The following is a 21,892-nucleotide window of genomic DNA, read 5'->3' as shown; positions in this document are numbered from 1 at the left end:
CTGATTGCCTACATTTATAAACATGCTCACGTCAATTTTTCCAACTGAACTTTGCTATAAGAAGTTTAGTATCTTGAAAATGTAGTTTTTTCCTCGCATGAATGCCAAACATCTGAGTGATTTGGCACCAAAAACTTCTTTACAAAAACTTGATTTTAAAATAAAGAAATCTTACAGCATTTCGCCCAATTTCATTTAAGAAAGTCACAATCTTGTTTTTCTCTCAGAAAAAAAAATGGAGATTTAATGACATTTCAACTGTACATTATAAAAATGTCCCCATAAGTCTCAGGAGTAGGGAGCTGTGTTCCTCTGAGGGGAGCGCCATGTTCAGATAAACAGTCCCCTGGGCCAGTGGGAATCATGAGGTTGGTCAGGTCTGTAGTCCACACATCACACCAGCCCACTATGACTCTATGTTGACCATTTACTGTCCCAACACTGGGTCTGGTTCTCTTCTTAGGCAAAGTGATGACTGAAGGAAGTCAGGAAATGCAACTGGCTTAAGCCATTAGTAAAATATACATGAAGGGCGAAGAAAAGTGAAGATTGTTTTTAGATCAAGTTTGTGATTTCCCATATGCATGCTCAAGTTACTTATAAAATCTGGCCGTTTAGGATTTAGCTGTGTCCTGAAACTTCGCAAGCAACGAAGGAATGACGAGAAGAAAACCTGAGAGGTTCAGATTAGCGCTTCATGGACACCTAAATCTCCTGTTGCCTTCTCCAGTGCTGAATTACGTTATTATTTAATAGAAATACAACTACAGAAGACATTTTTAAAAATTGAGGCTAAAGCATATTCTACTTGTAGATGCTTTATTTAACAACTTCCACTAGCTATTTCTGTGAATGCATTATATTTTTGTGTGGGACGCTTGTAATTGCTGTCATAGTGAACTTTTTCTCTCAAGAGTCTCTTTTGTCCCCTGAGTCTTCATGCCGGGAATGAACTTGTAGTTGTGCCATACATGCTATTTACACTAAAGAGTACTCAATAAACGATGCTCTGTGGTGAGCTCAATTGGCACTAGAAAAGAAAGTAAGAAAGAATAAATTAGGGCCAGACGTTAAGCATTCGCAACACATAAATAAGGAAATGTTAGCAAATCATTTACTTGACAATTCAGACAAAATATTAAGATATTTATATAAATATAAGAATCAGCCAATTCTGGAAATTACTCATACATTCTCTATGTGAATGTTGGCTTTCAAGACAGGCAAATAAACCAGATCATGGCTAATCATGCCACAAGGTACTCATTAAACTGTATCGACTTCAGCGAGAGTGGCTATTGATTGGAAAGGAGTCGTGGTGTTTCCATATGATCACTCTGTCCCTCCTGCGGATATTGCTCAGGATTTCTAACAAATGCAATTCAACAGTTACGCTTTGAGTCATCGCCTTAAGATTTTGATTGCTGAGCTTTATTCTCTATGTGTTAGTCTGCTCAGAGATTTAATTTCAGTTTTAAAAAATTTTTAAAAGTCCATAATGGGTATTATAGCTCATCTTGGTTTTGTAAAGTTGTAATAAAACCGTTGAAGCTGTACCAACACTAAGACTGAATGTTTGGTATAGCATTATTTTGGCTGACTTTCTAAAGAAGACGCATGAACTAAGTACATTTCTGGAATCAAATGAAAGCTTCTAGTATTGGCAGGAGCTGCTAGTAAATGTATTCCTAATTACTTGCTTTTGACAGGGATATCTCCGACATACAACAGAAATGACCACTTGGAAGCTGTCATTGACTGGCAGGTCATCAAACAAAAATCATTCTCATGAATTTGGGTTTTGTTAAAATCATCTCCTCCCAACAGTCGGAAGTGTTTGAGCAGGTGATAGAACAGCATAGCAACAAAGGTCTTTCCTCCGTTTACCCCATATGCGTGATTGATAATTAAATCCCAGAGGCTTCACAGTCATTATGTCAGTAGTTTGAGCTTTTCAAATTATAATATGAAATGAAAAAACACCTAGTATTTTAAGCATCTACTAATATGATAGATACTGTGGAAACTTTACTATGAAAAAGACTCAAAAACCCTCATGCCAGTGATCTCATGGCAAAGCCATGTTATTTACTTCTGAGAACTAAATTGTTTAGCAAAATACAGGGGAAGCAGTGTATGGGAACACATCCTATTTAGACAAAGGCAGAAGCTGAGTAATCTTTTTGTATGCTTTAGAAGTTAAAAAACTAAGACATGATTCATGTACCTCAAGAAACCTTACTAAATATCATGAAATCAGCATTTTCTCTCATGTTTGATAAACTTTACACTTGAAAAGTATATGTGCATCTTTCACTTATACCAAAAAGAAATTAATTGGATTAGGGTTTGAACAATGTTTTCCAATCTGATAAACCTGAAGATGTACAGTCATGTGTCACTTAAGGATGGAAATACATTCTGAAAAATGCGTTAGCTGATTTCGTTGCTGTGCAAACATCCTAGTGTGTACTTACACAAGCTTAGATAGTCTAGCCTATTACACATCTAAGCTCTATGGTACTAATCTTGTGGGACCACTGACCATCGTTGACCAAAGTGTCCTTATGTGGTGCGTGACTGTATTCACTGAATTGCTCTAGAACCACTCCTAGCCCCAGAAGAGTTCATTCTGGGTGACTGCCTTCCCCTTCCTTTTCTAGAGCACAGTTTCGTGGTGAATAATTGGAAATGGGTGAAAGGATATGAGTGGAGAAAAGTAGAGAGATGTGTAGGTTGTAAGTAGGTGTTTGACTTCCCTCCTGGACAGGTAGGGATCTACATTCCTGAACACTGAGTCAGCTCACTACCCTCTGGGCAGTACACTCCTACTTTATGTCCTAGAGGAGAGCATTGTCAGCTCTACTGACTTTAATCAAAATTTAACTTTCTGTAAGATTAGATGGGAGACAAATTCCCAGAAGCTTGATTTCAGGGCCTTACAGTGATTTTGGTGAGTTTAGACCTATAGAAATGAGATCATTATATGCAGCATATAATCAGTATGATCCATGGTTGCCATATTGAAGCTAGACAAAAGTTATATCTGACATTTATTGAGTCTTGCAATGTGAAAGGGAATTGTTCTGATCAATTTTTATTTATGATTTCATTTTAAGTCTCAAAAAAACTCAGTGACATAGGTCCTATTATCTCTATTTTATAGATGGGGAAACTGAGCAGAGAGACAAACAAAGAAGCCCAAAGTCACACAGATACTAAGTAGCAACACTGGGATTTGAACCACACAAACTGTTCAAGAGTGTGCATTATTAACCACTATGACATGTGATTTCCCAAGACTGGATACTATGATATTTTTAAAACAACTTACCACCCCCCTATAATTCCTGATGGATATGGTAATATTCAGGAAATGCAGCCCTGTCATTATAAGCATTCCAAGACCTAAATAAAATACTGATAACATTACTTTTCCATTGACATTTCTCAAATTCAGTCAAGCTCATTAATATAAGGCTCTGGGCTTTTTTAAAAAGGGGATTTTAAATATATTTCATCAACATCTTGTTTTGTTATAAAATGTTTGCTTATATTTATATGATTTTCAATTATTAAAGTTTTTGTCAAAGTCTCCATCTAGCCTGTTCCTCAGGAACACTGCTGGATTTGCTGATGAATTATTATAAATGCTTGCATGTAGTCTAAGTGTTAATTACTAACCTTCCTTAGGTATGATACTATATATTTAATAAATAACAATACCAATTTATTTTTAATAATTTAAGTTCTGTTTTTACTTTAATTAGAGAAATTTATTTAAACCTCTAAAGCAATCAGACTCTTATTGTGGCAAAAACTACCTTTACTTGTGAGAAATTTTTAATTGTTACCTGTTCCTAAAGGACACAGTTTAGCATAAGTTTCGGAGAAATTGTGGCATCTTACTTTCCTTATTTTATGTATCAAATTTTTCAAAATACATGGCTCTATCAAGAAAACATCTTAGGTATTCTCTGGGAGACATTGACTTGGAGGCATGCTAGCTAAGGGAGATATCAGAGACCCTAAATCAACATTTTCAATTTCACTGATAAAAAGACTTCTCAGTCTATAGGCAGATGATTTTCAGGATTTTTATAATCAATCTCTTCATAGGGATTGATTATTTTAAATCTGCATCAGATGAAAAGTATCTAATTCAACATTCTTTATTAAAACACTGTTGTTTTATAGGTGAAGAAATTTTGAAAGTTTGTTTTTTTTCCAGATGTCCGAAGAAGAACAATTTATGAATACCACCGAGTAGAGCTCCAAATGTCAAGAATTACCAACATTTCAGCTGTGGAAATGACCCCATTACCTAGTAAGTTAACGTGCGAACACAGCTGGTGGAAAAGATGATTTACAAGTTTGGTGATCTGATTTGTTTACCAATAATGGTAGCATTGTGTTTGGCGTGTACGGGTATCTGCATCCTGTATGTATATGAGAATAAGTGAGTGATTTTTATTTTGATTGAGTCATCTTTTTTTCTCCATGCTATCAATTGGTCTTGATGAATCTCTTCTCTCTTATTTCCTAGCTTGTCTCCAGTTTAATGATTGTGGCTCCTGTGTATCCTCTCAGATTGGCTTCAACTGCAGTTGGTGTAGTAAGCTTCAAAGGTAAAAAATAATATGAAAAATTTAAAAATTTTAAAGACTTGTTGCTTTTACTCTTCCGTTGAATTTATATGTGTCAGGTGTGTTGATTAGATAAACAGTAACAAGTGTATATATGTAAGAAAAACAGTGACGAAAATGCAAAAAACTATTCAGAAGTGGGAATTCTAGTATTTTTGTCTGATTGCTCAAAATTACCAAGAACCTTCATAGTCAATAAGGCTATTATCTGACATTCATTTATAAACTCTACGGGGCTTAAAATAGATGATGATTGTTACTAATGAGTCTATAAATTGATGCTTTTGGTCCACATTCTTCAGAAAGCATGGTGTGAGATATCTTTACTATAACAAGGACGCTTTTTAACTAATCACATGTACATTCTTACCGGTCAAGATTTTCGATGTAGCAGCTGAGGTGAAGGAATGAAGTGACATTAACTGGCCTCTACATAAATAAGAACGTGTGGGTTTGGCCTGTCTTGTCCCTAACTGACTTTGAAGCTTAAGCTGTATAACTTTCTGATGTTAAAGAGGTTTACTGATTTTTATGAATGGCAAAGAGTATTTTTCAGTCTCTGGAGTTTTTTGGAGACTGAACAATCATTTGTGGGAAATATAGAGTGAAGACATTTAAAAGTGTTTTGTTATTTACTCAACCGTTTTGTACATCAATTATGTCCCAAGTGCTGGGAAAGCAGCAGTGAACAATAAAGATGTGGTTCCAGGCCCTGTGAAGCTTACAACCTGTATGGGAATATATCCCCTCTCACCTTCTGAATCTATGAAAAATCTACTTCTTTCTCCAGGTGAAGAATCGAGACTTCAAGCTATTAGTCAGTGAATGTTGCGTCAGAACTTTCTGTTGTATAAGCAGACTGTGTCTTATCATCTTGCTGCAGCATATGCAGTAATGACAGAGGCAGGTACAGGAAAACTTTAAAAGTTATTGAAATATAAAGGATAGATTGCCACTTCTTTGATAACAAGCTTTAGGAAACCTGTTTAAATTGCTAACTTTGGGGTAACCACTACATTATTGTGGATAGAACAATAGTATTTATTATAACCTCTGTTTTTTTTCAATTTAACATGTTCCAATAATTTCCTTTGTGCAATGTTTCAAATAACGGCAAAGCAAGCAGGCGATTGGCATTCTTAAAGGTGGATTTTATCTTAGCTGTATCTCCAGAGTGGGAGACAGAATTGTACAGCAGAGTGGGAACTGCTACACAAGCAAGGATTTGTAGTTATTTATATCATATTTTGCTGACATTCCATAAAAATTACACGCATGTCAGAAGTTATTCAAAATCTGTCTAGATAACAAGCAAAGTAAATCTAAAGGGATGGCATTTTAATATGTATATTTAAGTAATACTGAAGTCAGACATGAAAAATGCCCGGAAGAACTAAGTAGAAGGCACTAGTTTGGGCTGCATAGCTAATTCACGTTCCAGTTCACTGGTCACCTCCTCTGAGAAGTCACCCTAAACCATGAGTCTGTATGAGCTACCCAACTCCCGTGTTTCCTCCGCATCCCGGGCAAACCTCCATCATTAGCATTTAACACAGGGCTTGTGGTGGACCCTTGTTCATCTAATCTGTCTCCTTTGCTGGCTCTGGATTTGTTAAGGATGATTTGTCCTGGTATCTTCAGCACTTAACCATGTATCTACTGCTGCAGAAAAATGGATGAATGAATGAATGATGATTAGGTTCCAAATGAAAGAATTGTGGTTAGACTTGTCTGGAACCAGAGGATTTTCCAGAATGAGGGACTTTTAGTTGAGGGAAAACCAGGACAAGTTAGCCCTTCTAGTCAGGGTACTATTAGACAATTCTTGACTGAAATAATGTAATGGGAAATGAAGACTTTGGACACTAGTCTAGAAACCTACTTTCCACAAACCATTTTATTATGGTTTAAAAAGAATTTTGGTGGAAATATATGTTTAAAGTTCCAAACAAGCAATTTTGACAATCAAAAGACATCCACAAGTTGGGAACTGCTTTCTACTGTTAATTCTTCCATTTTATTTATTTATTTATTTTTAAAAGATTTTATTTTTTTCCTTTTTCTCCCCAAAGCCCCCCCGGTACATAGTTGTATATTCTTTGTTGTGGGTCCTTCTAGGTGTGGCATGTGGGAACGCTGCCTCAGCGTGGTTTGATGAGCAGTGCCATGTCCGCGCCCAGGATTCGAACCAAGGAAACACTGAACCGCCTGCAGCGGAGTGCGCGAACCTAACCACTCGGCCACGGGGCCAGCCCCCTGTTAATTCTTCCATTTTTTTGAGAAATTTCTCTGCCAGATGTTGTGCCAAGGAATTTTCAAATGTATTTAGCTTGTACAACATTTTTACAGTGGAGGAAGCTGAGGCTTACAGGAACTAAGTTATTTGTATAGGGTCTCATTGCTCTTGAGTGATGAGTTTGGAAGTGCCTCTTGATCTGTGTGACTCCCCAGTCTGTAGGCTCGACACCTCAACTGTTCTGCCTCACACCTGCCAGGCTGCAGGTGCGCTAAGCAAGTTAATCTTCATCACTGCTTGAAAAACAGCAAATATACCACTGGAAAAAAAAAAATTTTATAATTGGTGTTCCAAGAAAGTGATATGGTTTTGAAATTGACATAGAAGCAGAAGAGAATCAGGCAAAGCATAAGACTTTTCCATGTTATTGAAAGCATAGTTTTTTCTAAGTTTAATGGAAAAAAGAAAAGGTAGTGATGCATATGAATGAGGAAGGAATTCATCAAAGATCACTACTAAAAATCTACAAGTTTTCTGCATGTTACTGTTTGGTATTTTGTTGAATACCAAACATTGATTTAAAATCCTGAATTTATTTTTAATTCTTCAGCAACTCAGTTATATACATATCAAAACCTGCTTAATTAATTGGTTTAACTATGGCTCGTTGCACTTTTGTTCAACTTAATTTCCCCACTGCATTTTATTAATTTCTCCTAAGGCCTGTGAGCTTCAAAACTTTGCTTTTGCTGCCCAGAAGCATTTCCCTAGACTTCAGAGCTTTTATTAACAAATTCAATAAAACAAGAAAAGTCTTATCCTAAGCAGCACAAAAATTGCCTCTCAGATTTTTTTCTTCCATTATTCTTCTTTCCTCTTATGTGCTCATTTATCCCTGGATGATAATCAGTTGGTTGTGATTATTGAACTCTCAAGTTGGGCTTGCCCTAAAAAGATTAGATAACTTTAATTGATTTGTTTATTTCCTTTAATTCTAAGTTTTTAGGGAGCAAGAAAACTAAGACAGAATGTTTGTAGTGGCATACCTAAGGTCTAAAGGAATTTGAGTCATAAGAACGTATGGATGATGAAAAGTGTTTACTTAGAATAGGTTGCCCATTGCTTCTAGGTAAGAATGCTTTTGTTTCTTCACTGCGAATTGAGAGGATCTGAATCAATAACTTTCAAACATACCTTTCTCTTCACTGATTCAATAAAAACTTTTGGGTGTCTCTGTGTTCGAGTTACTATCCTAGATTGTGGATTTTGTGGTGAGCAAACAAGGAAAAAAATCACTTCCTTCATAGAGCTTTCATGTTTAGTATGGCAAGGTAATTTTTAAGCAAATAGAAATGCAGGAAGTAGAAAGAAGGCAATGTAAGGGAAAATATAGCAAAATTGATAGGAATAACAGGAGATTACTTGTTGGTATCATGCTAAGCAATCTTGGTTTTTTGAAGAAACCTTGGTTTCATTAGCCATCATCAAGCAAAATTTTATTTTTTAATTGAAAATATATTTTGGCTCTTAAAGTATTCATTCATTCACTCATTTACTTAAAAATTTATTGAATGCTTTCCACTCTAAACAGCAAGCACTGGTCTAAACACTAAGGTAGTTAGAACCATAATCAGATATTAATCAAAGCCAAAGCTCTCCTGGATCTTAAAGTTTAGCTTATTAAGCTGGAAAATAAATGAATTAATAAGTAAACAAAATAGTCAGTTGATGATGAGTGATCTGTTAAGTTTGAAAGAGCTAGTAGTTGTTCTGGACTGGGTGGCCAGGGAAGGTTTCATGGAGGAAGTGACAATAAAAGTTACATCTTAATGACAGAGAACCACCTACACCAAAGTGAAGGCAAAGAGTATTTGAAAGGGACTGGCAAGTGCACTAGTTCTCAAGGGGCTCAAGCTTGATCTGATGAGGAAAAGAAAGAAGTGCAGTGAGTTGGGAGCATTGAGGGTTGAGCATGAAGGGTGAATGTTATCAGATGACGTCAGAAAGGTAGCAAAATACCAAGACATAGATGACACTGTAAGCCAGAAAGGGTTTTATTCTCAGGGTGATGAGAAGACTTTAGATTTTAGAAGAACTTAAGCAGAGGAGTGATGTGATTTCATTATATTTAAAAAATGCAACTCTGCCTGCTTCAAAGAGAATAGTTGGGTTTTGCTTTATTTTTTTTTTGAGCTTTTGTGTTTGGGGCAAGATTGAGAAGAAGGAGAATAGTAGAAAATACGTGCAATAACCTAAGGAGGGGTGAGAGAACTTGAACAAGGAAGATAATTATGGGGATTGAGAGAGATGAATGAATGTGAAGCATATTTTGGAAGAAGACACATTACTTACCAATGGATTAGAAGTGAAGGAAGAGGAAAAGATAAGAATCAACACTTCCTGCGGTTTTGTTTGAACAGTTTGGTGGATGCTGGCACTCATTTTTTGAGCTGGGTAAGACCACAAGAAATAGAGACTAGGGTGGGGAGAAAGAAAGGGTTTAGTTAGGGACAAATTCAGTTGAGATGCCTATCAGACTTCAAGTAGAAATGTTGAATAGGTGGTGATAAATAAGCCAGAAATTAGATTAGATTAGAGAATCGTTATCTTATAGATAATGTTTAAATTCATGGGACTGAATGAGGTAAGCTATGGAGAGAGTGTAAAATGAAAATAGAAGAGATTCCAGGAACTAGCCTATGGCATGGCATAATGAGGATAATGCTAATTTTCCATTCCATAAAATTATTTTAAAGTATATTTATACAAATGTACATTTGTATAGACAGAGAATATCCCTGAAAATATACCTAAGGGACTGATAACAATATTTGTCTCTGAGGAAACTATAGTGAGCAGGGAAAGGCATGAAAATGAGTATTACTTTTCATTATGTACTTTTTTGTATGATATGAATTTTTGCCACACGAGGTTGAAGACAAAAAGAGGAATCAACAAGGGAGAAATAAGAGAACATAAATTCTTTAAAGGGTAGGAACCCAATCTTACTTATTTTAGTGTCTTCCACAGCACTCAACACAGGCAATCCAACATATACAGTTAGACCGAATTATGCAGATAAGTGAGGCCAGAATTCTCTTTCCTGAGAATTCTAATTGCTCACCTTGGCCGTTACCATCCATTGGCTTTGTTAGTTTCAACCAAATGGCTATAGAAAGAACTAACCTGATGCTTGGAATAAAATGTCAACATTTATAATTATGCATATTGAACACTGAGGAGTTAGTTTCTTGGTGCCTCACTTTTAAAGAATTTTCCACCTTGTACTTACTTAGCTCCAATCAAGACTGGTACTGGTAAAAATGTGGGTATAAATACATTCCATGATTCCACGCATCAAAAGAATAAATAGAATAGGCAAACTCTTACCAATAGTAAAGACTGTATATACAGAATAGTAGTGTAACATATTTACTTCAGAAGAAATATGAGATGAGGGAGAGATGTTTCTTAACAACTGCTCTATATTTTTTTCAACCTATTATTTCTATTCTATTTCCCTGAGCATGCTCTTCTTCACTAGCTGTTATTTTCCACTGAATGAATTGCACTTCCTTGCAGTAGCAAAAAGGAAATAGAAAGAAATGATCACATGTAATATATTTCAAAAATTTTGAAAATATATTAAGTCAGAAATACTGGCTAATAATTCATTAACGATATGAAATGTATTATCAACCTAGATTGATTAAGGATGAAAAACTTTTTATATAGGCACAGCTAATTTTTGAAAATAGAATGTATTCATATTATCATATGCTGCTTTAGCGTACGGAAATGAAACTACCTAAGTTTGGGAGGAAAGAGCTGGAGAGAACAAATTTAAATAGTGCAGCCAATCCAACCTTTCCCCAATCAGTAATCTCATGCTTCTGAATAAGAGCACCAGGAAGACTTGAATATACCCTTCCCCTTTGGTCTTGTTGCTATGGACCCCTTAACACAGGCACATTTGCAGCATTGAGCGTGACTCTAGTGTTTAAAGAAACAGTGGGTACTTTTCATACCACCTGGTCCCCAAAACAAGCCAACAGCTTTATCTAGGGTCAGCCAAAAACCCCACAGGCCGTTCTGATATTGAAGAAAGAACTGGTTTTATTGAGAGACAGAGTTTCAGGCTCCTGAGAAGACTGTACTAAGGGAATTCCAAGCATATTTTGACACATTATGACTTTTGCCTGCTCACTCACCTCAACATGTAGCCCTCAACTAAGGTGCAACTCCACTGTAATGCTTAGAGGGCCATGTAAAGCATTCTGTTGTCTGGTTTAACTATAGGGTTTAATTTAGTCCAAGATTTCAAGATTGAAAGGAAAGGATCAAAAAGAGATAAATGGGCTCATATGTATGGTGATAGCTAAAACCCAGACTATTTGTGGCGAACACAATGCATTGTGTACAGAAACTGATATATAATAATGTACACCTGAAATTACACAATGTTATAAGCCAAGATGACCTCAATAAAACCAAAATTTAAAAAAAGAGGGGAGAGAATCTGAAACTCACGATTGTTGAATGACAAGCCATATACTCTTGGAATATATGGCCAAGTCTGAAATTTGTGAAATTAAGATCAATCAGTAGTTAGAGTCAGTATAATTGCACTGGTTTAAATGTACCTTAATATCCTGGACAAAGCCATAGCGTGTAACCCTTTTGACATTACGGTCTAAGTTCACATTTAAAGCTGCTAATAGAGTACACATTTATGTGACCCTTTCACATAAGGAAACCCCATTGGCTTTGGTAATAAGATGTGAAGTTCAGACCTAATAAACAAATAGAAGCCATTTAGGAAATCCAGGAGCCCTGATCCAATATTAATTATAACCTTAGGCTTATTTCAATGGATTGGGGGTAAGATATAGTTCTGCTTGGAAGTACACCTAATTTCAGATGGACATTTAGAACTCACTAAGCTTTAAGAATTTTAAATAAACTTTTATTGATTTATGTTCCAGTATGCTGACTTACATTCAAATTGCAATCACCTCCATCTGCTTATCAGAATTACTAATTAGTAATATTTTGATACCAAAGATGTTGCCATTTTCAGTATGTAAATCGAATGTCAGGTTTCAGTGCAAAATATGAAGGTATTTGTAACTCTAACAAAATCGATTTTTGTGTCTTTAGTAGAAAGTATGTCCTTGCCGAAATATGAGATCCAACAAAATTATTTAATTGAAGAAAAATTAATTGGAATGGTTTATTGTCACACTGCCTAGTCATGATAGAAGGGAAGAAGAGAATCGCTGGTATTTCTGATTGAAAGCATCAGAGAACCATTAAGCTTTAATTATATACACTCAGCAACAATGGGTAAATTGCCCATAGGTCTGAAACTGGTGACCACACTAGTCCAAGTGTAGACTAAATGAGATTCTTTCTCTTTAGTCTGTTCTTCTTAAGTGTATTGGGCTTTCAGTGTCTGGGAGTAATAGCCAGCCATGGTTCAAGAGGAACCCAGAATTGAGGAAGCATTCCTCAGTTATTCAAAAGGAATCGAAATTCCCAAAATTGATACTAGAGAGCAGACCATGTTTTGCCTTCTGAGGTGGTTTAGACTGAATGCCTAGTGGCACAGCCAACAATTGCCTGACTAATGTTGGACAAATCAATAAAGCTCTTTGACCTTGTATCTTAAAATGTGAAATACGTATGTCATCCACATATATTTGATTCTTACATTCTTTAAATCTGAGTAGCCCCAAGTTCAGTGGTTCTCAAATATTAGTACGGTTAAGAATTGCCGCAGGAACTACAGAGAAATCTGTAGCTCACCAAGGAATTAATATTCAGTAGGTCCAGAGTGGAGCCCAGGAATTTAAGTTTTTAATAAACCCCTTCTGGGGATCCTATGATCTGAGATGACACAGTGGAAATGCTGACCTTGCACGTATGGGCTAAGAGTCCCGTAAGCCTGCAATGGTTATGCCAAAGTTGTGTGGAAATGCTTATTCTTAATTTGAAGTAGAGAAATATTATAGAAAAAAGGTTCTGAAGATAAAGATGTTTGTTTAAAATCTCTTAGGACTTAATGAAATAGGTCCCAATAAAAGAAAGCAAGAAGCCTTTTTGTTTTTGAGCAAGATTAGCCCTGAGCTAACATCTGTGCCCATCCTTCTTCTATTTTATATGTGGGATGCTGCCACAGCGTGGCTTGAGAGGTGGTATGTAGGTCTGCGCCTGGGATCCAAACCTGCAAACCCTGGGCCACTGAAGCAGAGCGTGCGAACCTAACGGCTATGCCACCAGGCCAGCCCCATAAAGCAAGAAGCTTTTGTATATTTAATAAACAAATCAGAAGATTTTAGAAAGTTCTTAGCCACTTAAAATCATTGGAATATTTTTGATTTCCGAATTTTTATTAAACTACTGCTACCAAAGTGGAAATTCACTATTCTAAAGAAACTAAGGTGCTTCTAGAAATACTATACAGCCAAGATAACTGTTTCTGATGTGCAATGCTTGTAAGAGGTGAATTGCATTTTGAACTTTTCCAAGTGCAAGACCCTTTATAATCCTTTAAAATTTAAATAATCTTAGCATTTCTATTAATTACCTTGTCCTGAAATATAGCATAAACAAAATGATCTTTGACGAATACAAAATTAAAGTCTATTTTTTCTTCTTTTTGAGCATTCCAAGCCTAGCTTTAACCAAAATTCCAAGCCTAGCTTTTTGTGTGAATTAATTATAACACTATAATGAGGTATGATGTTATTTTATCCATTACATGAAAACGTTTCGAAGTGTATTCTGACATAGAGAATTTTGTTTTTAAGTTAAGTAAGGTACTAGTAACAGGGTTCACATTTAGGGAAACTGCAGTGACCTGGAAATTGGCATAAAGAGAGAATATTACTATTTCAGTATATTTCCTTTGGTAGAGTTTGAATTTTTATCATATGCACATATTATCTACAGTGAATTAATTAATGAGCAAATAAATATTTTTAAAAGAAAGCAAGGAAATATATGTTAAATTATATTAGGAAAATTTGGACACTCGGAAAATTCTGCAGTTAAAGAATCTTTCAGAAGCAGAAAATTATCAATACTGGATGGATAGACTGCATTTCTTTCCTCCGGAAACACGGCATTGTATTTACTAGCCTTTTGGATATAAAATGCATGTAATTCTTTTCTTTTTTCAAAAACATAGTGTTGAACTGTGTATTTTGGTCTTTATCTATCATCTATCTATCCATCCTCTACTTTGCATTTTGGTCTCTATCTCCTTTTGGTCACTGGCCATCTGCCAGTCTCTAAGGATGGTTGTGAATGCAGAATAGAAACCAACCTTCTTTTTTCCAAACTCTAAACAACAGGTGCTGGAGCCAAGTCTCCTGATAACTGAGTCCCACCCAAAATATCAAGGCATTTGTTTAAGTTGTCTTTGATTTTCCAGTCAGTGAATGCTGTGTTTATGTTCCATCTGAGCACCATTTGGCAAACTAGAGATAAAATCTGTGGAATTATTTAGCATCACATCTGTTTGTAGCTGCTTTTTCAAGATGATCCAAGTGATTTTTAAGTTTTGCTTATGTGTTAACCAACTGTGGCAACGGCATTTTATATGGTTATAATTTAGAAAACTAAACTTCAACAAATACAGTGTAACAAACATGTAAGGAGTATCTAAAAATGGAGCATTTTAGTGCTAAATTACATATTTTATTTCCTTAGCTTGCTTGCACTAAAACAGTATTGAGTTCCCCTTGAAATAATTAAAAGTTAATTGTCCGAGAATGAAATTAAATTTGTTCAATTTAAAAACAGTAGGTGCTAAGTTATTATGGAAAAAAATATGATCCTTAAAGGGCAAGGAAATAAAAATTTACAAACGAAAAAACAAAGTTCATAGCTGGCTTCTGTAAGAGAAAAAATCTGATGTGATTATTGGGAGAACCTTAGATTAACAATCTTAATCGAAAAGACTGCCATGATAAAAGAGAACATTCAATAAAAGTAGCTTACAGTTTAAGTATTTGTTTTGCTGGAAATCTAAAGTCAAAATACAGAAAGACATTCAAAATACAATATGTTCATACTCAAGCCAGTTCTTTCAATCCTTATGTAAGAAAATGATAAAAAATATCATTGGGATAATTTCTGATTTTTTGCTTTCTGCTAAAATGTATCTCCAAGGAAACTTGGAATATGACTATCTTATATTTCTTGACGTGAACATAGTACTTAAGATTTTTATGAAATTTTCTAGATACTAAGGAGTTTATTTTCTTTCAAGTTCTGAGTAGAGATACAATCTTACCATGCCCTGGGTTTTGAGGGAAATTTTATGATAGGACTTTTGTAGTTTGTGAAAAAGTGCAGGAGGTCTGGTAACTCAGCAATGTGTGTAATCATCCTGTTATTTCTTTAGTTCTAAGAACATCTAGGTAGTGCTATTCTAAAGGTGTATCTTTTTATATAACTTTAGGGCAATCTCACCAAGCTGGTATACATTATTAGGGAAGACCAAAAAAAAGATATTTCAGGATAAAAATAAGATTTATTGGTTAAACAAAGATCAGCATTCAAATTTTCCTTTTCTGGAGTATTTTAGAAATGGATTGGCTGATTCTGGATTAGTGAGACTCATTGTCTTTCTCCTTCCTATGGAGCCATTTTTTTCTCTTGTACCTCAGCTCTAGAATTTTCCCTTCAATGGCAATTCATAGTCAAGGGGGAATTATTCTCTCCATATATCATGACCTTGGCTGCAATGATTTCTAATGATAGGCTCTCATAAAAGGACGTAGATTTTTATATTCTTAAAATAATGTCTGTTGACTGCCAGAGAAGACCTCTGTGTTGATCTATGGCCTGATCCAGCATTAATCTATCCCTCCTCTGCACTGCACTAACCCATAGGTTTATTTGATCCTTGTCCAGATTTCCTGCTGCTGCTGCTAAATTGCATGAGCTTTGAAAGAAAGGACGGGGGTTGTTTTAAGGGTAAGAATGTCTTACATGTGGAAATACTTAAAATAATTATAATAGCTACCTTTTATTCTCTACTTTCTATGTGCCAGGCATCCCAGGAAACCCTTTACTTCCACTAAAGTCTTTTTAATTCTATTATCTCATTCAATCCTTGCAATCACATTAAGAGGTAAGTGTTAGGATCACTGTTTCATAGATTAAGTAAATGAGAATTAAGAAGGTTGAGAAGCTTAGCCAAGGTCATGGAACTAGTAACTGGTTGGGGTGAGGATTTAAAATTAAAATATTTTGAAGGATGGATGGTTGGAGAGATGAAGAAAAAAAATAAACGCTAAGGTTGAACTCTCTCCATTAGGCTTCTAGACCTAGTCTTAGCACACGTAGCTTTACCAAGTATGTGCATATGCTGGAGGAGCAATTCAAAGCAGTAGATGTCCCTCAGAAAGGAGGAGGAGGTCCCTCCCTCGCCTACTAAAGGGGTTTCATGAGCTTATTTACACTAACCTCTATTCAAAACTTATGTGAATGGTTTGTTGTAAAAGATACATGTAAAGTTTCCTTTAACAATAATTGAGGTCTTAGTTGTGCAAAGTACATGATTGGCAAGATAGAGTCCTCATGAAAAGAATTAAAACCATGATTTGGAGGAAATGATAAAAAATAGCATGGAGGTAGAGTTCCCATGGGAAAAAAAGAGATTTGTGAATAATCTATTAAAACAGCATGCAGCAAAAATGGTATATGAAGATGTTCTTATTTCGTATAGAATTAGTCTTGCATTACTTTTTTCTGTGTTAAGGTTTATACTCATATATCAGAAGATGGAGCACAAAGGGACCTCTGCGTCACCCTCAGACCATGCACTCAGTTTATGAAAAGAGAGAATAATCCTTGGTGCCCTATTTCACAGGAATGTGCATAAAATACTTCAGACGCTTAAATTTTAGTATGCAACCACAAACCTAGATTGTCTAAAATAACAAAGTGAACAAGAATACATATATGGTAGGAGATGAATATACGAGAAAACTTGACTAAAAGACTTGCTAAAGTTGAGCACAGAATTTGTAAATAGAAAGGAGTATGAAGTGTGAGAATCAGATTCCTCTCCTTATGCCCAGTTTTCTCAAGACAGGCTTGCTTTAGGCCTGTTGTCCCAGTGTTCCAGTCATTTCTATCTCAAAGTGTAGTGGTTTGCCCCATAATTTATATGATCACCCCAACTAACACCATTCTTGGAATCCCTGCTATCATCTAAGTTTTAACCACATTTGTGTACTCAGAGCCTAAGGCAGAGCTGGAATTTCTAGGTGAGTTCAATTATTCTCCATAATGGGATTCCCGTGACAGACACCATATGGCCCACCAGCCTGAAGTGCTTACTGTCTGATCCTTTACAGGGGAAGTTTGCCAGATAAATGGAGGACATATAAAAAATATCTTGATTAATGAAAAAAAGTAAAATATGTCTTCACAATAAATTATTTTGGAAGAAGATATTGACTATCTGGTTATGAGGGGTTTAGTGAAGTAATCAGCGACACTGGGATAAATGAGACAATTCTGAGTCTCACCTAAGGAGGCAGACGGTAAATGAAAGACCAGGTCAAACCAATATAATAGTGTTTGAAAATGAGTAATAAAAAAATTTCGAGGGTGTTGAACTACTGGGTCTTGTGGGGTGAGAGAGAATAATGTGAAGATACAGGTCTAAATATCCATTCCACCTATGCTTATATAGCTTTTACTATAAATATTTTTGTGTCTGGTTACAGGGATGTGCTCTGAAATACTGTCAGTTTCATTAAGGCAAATCTGAAAAAAAAACGACATATCCAAGAATGCTTCTGTTAACATAAGGTGACACTGACTGTATTTCATGAAGCAGAAAATTGCTTCACACCCAAATTCTTAAAATCTTTCTTTTTTGTCCTCTTTAATAAGACATAGAACATTTGTACGCAGGACCTGCATAAAATTCTTACAGAATTAGCATTTGGTAATTTGATATTTTATATGCCTGACAAATCTGATGTAGAATAAAGCAAGGAAATAAGGAAGCAGAACACTGTTTATGACCAGAATCATTTCTTAAAGTGGAATGAATTTACTAATGCATTGTTGATAAACTCCGTGAGGACCTGTACCTGATGCAGTCTTAGATACAGATCCTTCCAGGAGAGGTCACAGATTTACAATGTAGAGAGAATAACAAAAATGTAAACAGAAAACAAAGCTATGAGGTCTGACCGGTGATGTACTGGTTAAGTTTGCATGCTCCACTTCTGTGGCCTGGGGTTTCCCAGTTCAGATCCTGGGCACAGACCCATGCACCACTCATCCAGCTAGGCTGTGATGGCATCTCACATACAAAATAGAGGAATATTGTCACAGATGTTAGCTCAGGGCCAATCTTCTTCACCAAAAAAAAGGGAGAGAGAGAAAACAAAAGAAAACTTTATATATACTAAAAGCCACTACTAAAATTACACATATTATTTTTATAGGCAATGATATTACAAGTTAGACTTTAAGAGGCAAATTGAACTGAAATATCTATATAGTTATATACATATGTACTGCAAGTTTGAGAATTTCAAAATACATAGCTATATATATTTCAAAATTCTCAAACATGCACTTTTTAGATAATAAGGAAATTATCTTCTGTAACATTTTAGCAAACTCTGGAAGTCTTAGAAGTGTGTCCACCAAAAGCAGTTTGCCTCTACTTGGAATAATCACTCTTGAAACTTTAGGAGATGAAGCTGAACTCACAATAAGCTAAAGATGTGAATGGAGAAACATAATGTTCTTTGATCAAAATAAATTGATGAAATGGAACAATGACTATTTTCAAGTTTGAATGATTAATGTAAGAGAATATGGACCACCACATAGGTATAAAAAGATATTCTAATTTAACCTGGATCTTAGAAAACTTATCTCACAAATAAGATATCTCTTGAAGGATATAGAAGCACATTAGCAAAAAATTATTAAACAAATATCTTTGAAGACATAGTGTTCTGCTGGTCATTATAAGATTCACTCAGGTACAATTATCTGGCATTATAACGCCTTGAATTGCATTTTCTAGGGCCATCCAAGAGAAAAGTTGCTTCTCTTCTTAGAGTGCCCTGTCAATGTTGTATTATCATATTTTAAATGAGCTCATAGTACTTGTCTGGAAGATTTAATTACATTGTAAAATATAATGATAACAAGCCTAGATTAATTAGTGGGGTGAGGTTTACAAATGATTTTCAAACTTTTTCTTCCTAAGCAGGAGAAACATTTTTGAGAAGTGAAACTGCAGATACAGAACAGATAAAATCGGATCTCCTTGGGTACAGTTTATGGCACGGATTTCACAGCCAACCTCTCCCATCTCCTCCTCAACCTCTACAGCAGTAGTCGAGGGCATCTGCAAAACTAAACCCTCAACTCTGGACAGAGCGTGAAAACCTGTGATTACTGCAGGTTCTCCTAGCTAAAAGTGCTAGGCTTCCTAATCCACCCATTGTTTCTACAAATCATTTGCAAGGACCCAAATCCACTGTGATTAGAAACACTTTGTCTTTTAAGCAATGAGAGAACCAGAGAGGAAAAAAGGAGAAAGACAGAGAGAGACATTTATTTGTCTGGGATGTTTTATCGATTACTCTTCCTGAAGAGGTGGGGACAAATGTAATGGCCTCTTGTCTTCCCCTATAGTCCTTTCCTAAATATTTATGGTTCAAAACAGGAGTAAGAAAAGTTCATGCTATGGTTCTCTGAGAAACAAGAAATACCATCTTGATCCGTTTCTCTGTAAATCTCAACATTCCAAGAAGAATTCTGAAACTTTTTATAGTAAAAATGTAAATTAGGATAAGGACCTTTCTTTGATGGGACAATTGTCTCATGAAAGGAATTTCTGGTTCCTCACCAGAGTCCAACTTTGCTCTCTTGGCAGAACAGAGGTTAGTTGATTCATGCATCACTGATGTTCCGAGGAAGACAGACAACTCTGAAAGACTGGGAGCTATTAATCTGAGCATCATGGAATAAAAATTTACTGGTGAAAGGATAGCGTTTTACAGAGACACAGCACACCTAAACCCCCAAGACTTGACGTTCCCTTTTCTGAGCCAACAACAAAGTAAAAGCCACTGGTCTTTCTGTCTACTTTTATGCATTTGAAGGTGCTATATTTAAGTATAACATTTGGTATGAAGTCAAGAAATTTTAAGAAAGGTTGTCAAAAATTGGAATCCTGAAACGTCCGGTAGGTTTATCTGTGATTGACTGTTTGCTTCAATGGCTCACAGCCATGAGGAGGAAATCTTTCTCTTTTTTTTCCTTTCCCTGAAGACTCAACTCTCACTTCTGTTCTCCCAAGATAGCAACATTGAATGCCTGGAAAGGAATTTTTAGATTCTGAAAGAATTCATTCATCAAAAAGGGAAGATTTCTCCTGTTTATTTTATAACCCTAACTTTTGTGGCTAAAGTTGGGTCAGGACTTAGAAGCTATTATATAGATTTTCAGTTATAGATAGTTATAGATCAGGTTAAAATGTCTTTTTTTTAAAAAAAGAGCACTTTTTGACCTGTGTTAGGTGCTATGGAGGGTAAAAAAGTATAAAATAACTAACATTTATTGAGTACCTACTATGTCAAAATCAAAAAAGTGCTTCATCTATATTATCTCATTTAATCCTCACCAAATCCCAACAGAGGTAGGTTTTACAATCCTCCATTTTACAGAAACTGAATCTCCAATACTGACTTGCCTTAGAACCCACCCAATAATTTCCAATGATAACTTCTCATGGTCATAAGAAGTGACATAAGTAGTGACAGTCAAGACCTGAGACCTGTTTTAAGTATGTAATTCCAAAGCTCTCGCCCTTTCCAAAACTAATATGCCCTCAAATTTTTGCAATGGTCAAATGGGAATAACTGGGAGGAATATTGCCAGATTAGAGTGAGAATTATATAATTGACAGTTATTGAACACATGTCAACTATTACATGCTTGAACACTATCAGTAACCTCCACTTCATTCTCTTTCTTTTTCCCATTATAACCATATTAAATGAGATGGTCTTTTTTTTTTTTTTTCTAGCAGTGCCCCAGTATCATGTTGAAATTATTAATCAAATTGTTAATTATTAATTCAAGGCTAAAGACGCCATTGCTCTTAGTGCCTGAATTTGGACAGGGAGTCAAGTGTGGCAAGGTAGAGTTCTCTTTTCTAATGTGGTACAATGAACTATGCTCCCAAATTCTTCAGAATGTACTAGTATGCTACCTAGACACAGGACTCCAAAGTATGCACATTTATTTAAGTGGAAAAATAGCTTTGTCTTTTAAATGGAATACTCACTTTATAAACAAATATTCTAAAAGCTACAAAAAAGATTAATTTTACTCTTAGAAATAATCACCACTAAATATAATCTTCCTTTTCTAAAATAAAAAAATATGCAACATTTTATTTATGTGTATACAATTTGAAGAAACAAAATAAAACTATCTATTTAATTGTAATCATACTCTTCCTTCATTTACCATGATTATCATCCTCTGATTATCATTTATCCTCTTTGAAGAGTTATGGTATTTCTAAAGGAGTTTAAAATCTTTCATAAATAAAGAGCAGTGAATTATTAACAATAAATTGTTAAAACATGATTTCAGCCAAATTCTGGCTAGTTACCAAAGCCATATTTAAGATTAATCAATGAAAAAATATTTTCTTCAAAATGTTGGCATAACAAGTTTGATATTACATGTTAATAGCCCTTGGTAAATGGAAGACTTTGTATCCATCTCTAACCATATAACTTTTATTAGATAATAAATGTCTTGTCCTCAAGCCGGGTATGGTAACCTTGATTGGGGGGTGCACTTGGGAGAATAATAATCACGGATCAAGGGGATACTTCCCTGGGAGAGCAGCTTGGGTTCAGTTTCAATGAAGACATGAGGCAATAAAACAGAAGGCGAGCAAACTGTGTTAGAAATTAGAGGGAAATGGTTGGAA

The 21,892-nt window shown here is 35.4% G+C and overlaps 1 protein-coding gene across 2 annotated transcripts in view; it reads left to right on the top strand.

The window, feature by feature from the left end:
* PLXDC2 (plexin domain containing 2) overlaps positions 1 to 21,892 on the top strand; it is a 412,633-nt gene that overhangs the window by 306,953 nt on the left and 83,788 nt on the right. For both annotated transcript variants that reach the window (XM_070255121.1, XM_014737064.3), the window contains exons 9-10: positions 4,232 to 4,327; positions 4,547 to 4,628. In XM_070255121.1, coding sequence (XP_070111222.1) covers positions 4,232 to 4,327; positions 4,547 to 4,628 — 178 coding nt within the window. The remainder of the gene's footprint in view (positions 1 to 4,231; positions 4,328 to 4,546; positions 4,629 to 21,892) is intronic.

This window comes from Equus caballus, chromosome 29 (assembly GCF_041296265.1).
Source record: "Equus caballus isolate H_3958 breed thoroughbred chromosome 29, TB-T2T, whole genome shotgun sequence".
Taxonomy (NCBI): Eukaryota; Metazoa; Chordata; class Mammalia; order Perissodactyla; family Equidae; genus Equus; species Equus caballus.
The sequence above is the reverse complement of the archived record's forward strand: the minus strand, read 5'-3'. Positions and strand labels throughout refer to the sequence as shown.